The sequence below is a fragment of the Triticum dicoccoides genome, chromosome 5B (genome assembly GCF_002162155.2).
Source record: "Triticum dicoccoides isolate Atlit2015 ecotype Zavitan chromosome 5B, WEW_v2.0, whole genome shotgun sequence".
Lineage (NCBI taxonomy): Eukaryota > Viridiplantae > Streptophyta > Magnoliopsida > Poales > Poaceae > Triticum > Triticum dicoccoides.
The window spans coordinates 407,970,827-407,973,684 of NC_041389.1; the positions used below are offsets into that span (position 1 = coordinate 407,970,827).

The 2,858-nt window shown below is 56.7% G+C and overlaps 1 protein-coding gene across 1 annotated transcript; it reads left to right on the forward strand.

The window, feature by feature from the left end:
• Window positions 1-2,080: 2,080 nt before the first annotated feature.
• On the forward strand, window positions 2,081-2,853 carry LOC119309572 (low molecular mass early light-inducible protein HV90, chloroplastic-like). The gene has a single exon (XM_037585552.1). The coding sequence runs from the start codon at window positions 2,216-2,218 to the stop codon at window positions 2,708-2,710; it is 495 nt and encodes a 164-aa protein (XP_037441449.1). The 5' UTR covers window positions 2,081-2,215; the 3' UTR covers window positions 2,711-2,853.
• The last annotated feature ends 5 nt before the right edge of the window (window positions 2,854-2,858 follow it).

A 2,858-nucleotide genomic window follows, 5' to 3' on the forward strand; every position in this document is an offset into this window, starting at 1 on the left:
GGTGCCTAATGATTTTTTCAACCAGAAAAACCTCAAATTGTCTTGTTACAAGTCGGGAGATCCGTTTCACAAAAAGAAAAACACAGTTAATTTACCACTTTAGGGCATCTCCAGCGCTGACCCTAAATTTCCTCCCGCATCGCGGATACGTATGGAGGAGCCAGCCATCCAACACTACCCGCATACGTTTCAAACCGCATTTCAACTAACCAGGCGGAATTCATGCAAATGGGCTGAATTTCATATAAACCGGACAAAATTCATTACATTTCGGACATATTTGAACTAAACCATAATCTAAATAATCGCCGGCGTCCTTCCGAGCGTGAGCACCGTGAAATGGAGGTCCAGCTCCGCCTTCGCAGTCTCCAGCTCTGCCTCCACCTCCACCTCCGCAATGGCTAATTAGCGATCGGCTCACCAAGCTTAGTTGCAGCGAGAGGGGAGGAGCGGTGGCCTTCTTGGGACCCAGCACCGACGACCTACCATGCACTACTCTTCTTTGTTGTCGGCTGCACCAGCGGACATGCCGGCGGCAGCGTGTTGCGGCGGCCGTCACGGAGCTGCCAACCTCGTCGTCGTCGTCGGAGTCAGGCCCGTAAACCTCATCGACCGCCTAGTCGATCTCATTTTAGGCGGCCTCTAAATCCTCTTGATACTGATGGTAGCGCCAGCGGTCGCGACGGATGTCGCAGGCGGAGTGGTAGGACTTGAGCGGCGCCTCCTGCTTGTCCACCTCCATGTCTGTCGTGATGCCGGAGATGAGTAGCTCCTCCACGCATCGATGCTCGTCGGGGAGGCAGACGTTGTAGGCTTGGTTGGCCTGCGCCTGCCGAAACATGGTCTCCTGCTCCTCCGACACCATGTCAGCATAATGGACACAGCCTCGCCAAGGTGATGCCAACATTAGCTGGCGAGGATGATGGCGGCGGCCGCCTTTGTCATTGGCGTGTGCTCAGCGTCGGCCTCCGATGAGCTCGTCCGCCTTGTGGCATGCCATTCGGCAGCAATGGCCGCGAGCTCCTTCTTTTGGTCGGAGGAGAGCCCCCCCCCTCCCACAAAGCTTTGAAGTTTGAGTAGGCCATGGCGGGCGTTCTGCGGAGAGGAGGAGATAGAGAGGGGAGGAGGGTGGATGGATGCAGCTACGTTGCTGGCCTGCGGTTTAAATAGCGGGCCGAGGGCAGGGCAGGCGGCGAGGTCCTTAATGGTGGTCCACAGAGGGATGGGTAGTACCGGAGTAGATTCCACAGCAACCGTGTGCGCTTAATGGAGGCAGACGGACGGACCGGTGTCATTTAAATGTGAAGAGACGTCGCCTTCATCGAGAAGCGGTGCGGGCAGCGCTCTCATCCGACGTCGCTTCAATGCCGGCTCCAGTGAGAGGTCGTGTCCGCTCTGGTTCGGCATGAATGCGGCGCTGACCAGCATCTAGCGGGAAAGCACGCGGGTAAGGGAGGAGGGGTTTTGGTGGTCTACGGTAGTCACGGACGGGCGTGGCAGTGGTCCAGACGCCCGCAAAGCCCCGCCCCCCACACACACCGACAGACTCAAAATTTGTGTCCGGTTTACGAGAAAAAGGCGCATCTGAATCAACCTGCAGACGGATGCAGGAACGGGTGGTTTAAGGGTCGACGTTGAAGGCAAGTATAAAGTTCATATACTCGCCAAAAAAAATTAAAGTTTACATGCTGCCTTCCTGCATGCAAGGTTTCGCGTATGTACACAGATACGTGTGTCTCTAGTGCTTTTTGGTTAGCTTGAGCTAGAAATAAGACCGTTTCCCGCAAAAAAAAAGAGAGCTAGAAATAAGACCTGAATCACATCACATAGTGCTGACTGCTGAGCGTCGACACAAGCTTCTTGTCCATTCTGGAGTCCTCCTTCGCAACTTGTCTATCTCTTTGGCGTTTCCTGGAGCCCTCCGCACGGTGGCCTCCACGTCCGCGTAGTCGCTGCCTCGCTCCACGTAGAGGGTAATTCATGGCCGGGAGCAGTTCGCGACGTGGGCATCGCCGCGGCCACCGTGCCCACCTCGTCACGGGTTGGCTCTCGAGGAGCACGGCCTATAAATTGTGCCCACTCTCTCGGAACAATACATCATCAAACACTCAGCGACACAACAACAATCAGAACTGTACTAGCCATCATCTTTGCCTGTTGCAGCATCTGTAGCTTTTTTCTGTCCTTTCGTGCATCTTCCGTCCGCGGCTGATCAATGGCGACTGTGATGGCCATGGGCTCCTTCGCCGGTGCCGCCGTCCTGCCGCGGGGCTCGGCTGGCCGCTTCGGCGCCCGGTCTCTGCCAGCGCTGGGCCGACGCACCCTCATCGTCAGGGCACAGACAAACAAACCCAAGACGAGCACCTCAATCTGGAACGCGCTGGCGTTCAGCGGCCCTGCGCCGGAGCGAATCAACGGGCGCCTTGCCATGGTAGGCTTCGTGACGGCGCTTGCGGTGGAGGCAGGGCGCGGCGACGGGCTCCTCTCGCAGCTCGGCAGTGGCACCGGGCAGGCGTGGTTCGCCTACTGTGTGGCGGTGCTGTCCGTGGCGTCACTGGTGCCGTTGCTCCAGGGCGAGAGCGCCGAGGGCAGAGCCGGCGCCATCATGAACGCCAACGCGGAGCTCTGGAACGGCCGCTTCGCCATGCTCGGCCTCGTCGCGCTCGCCGCCACCGAGATCATCACCGGCGCGCCTTTTATCAACGTGTAAACTAGCTTTGTTGTCTCGACCGGATAACACAACCTGTAGCTAGTACTAGTAGGACATGTAAATGATGAGAGCTGATCATCCTTGTATTCTTTGCAGTACTACTAATTAAAGACTGTTCATAAAAATGGTGATAGTTCAAGGCATTGGT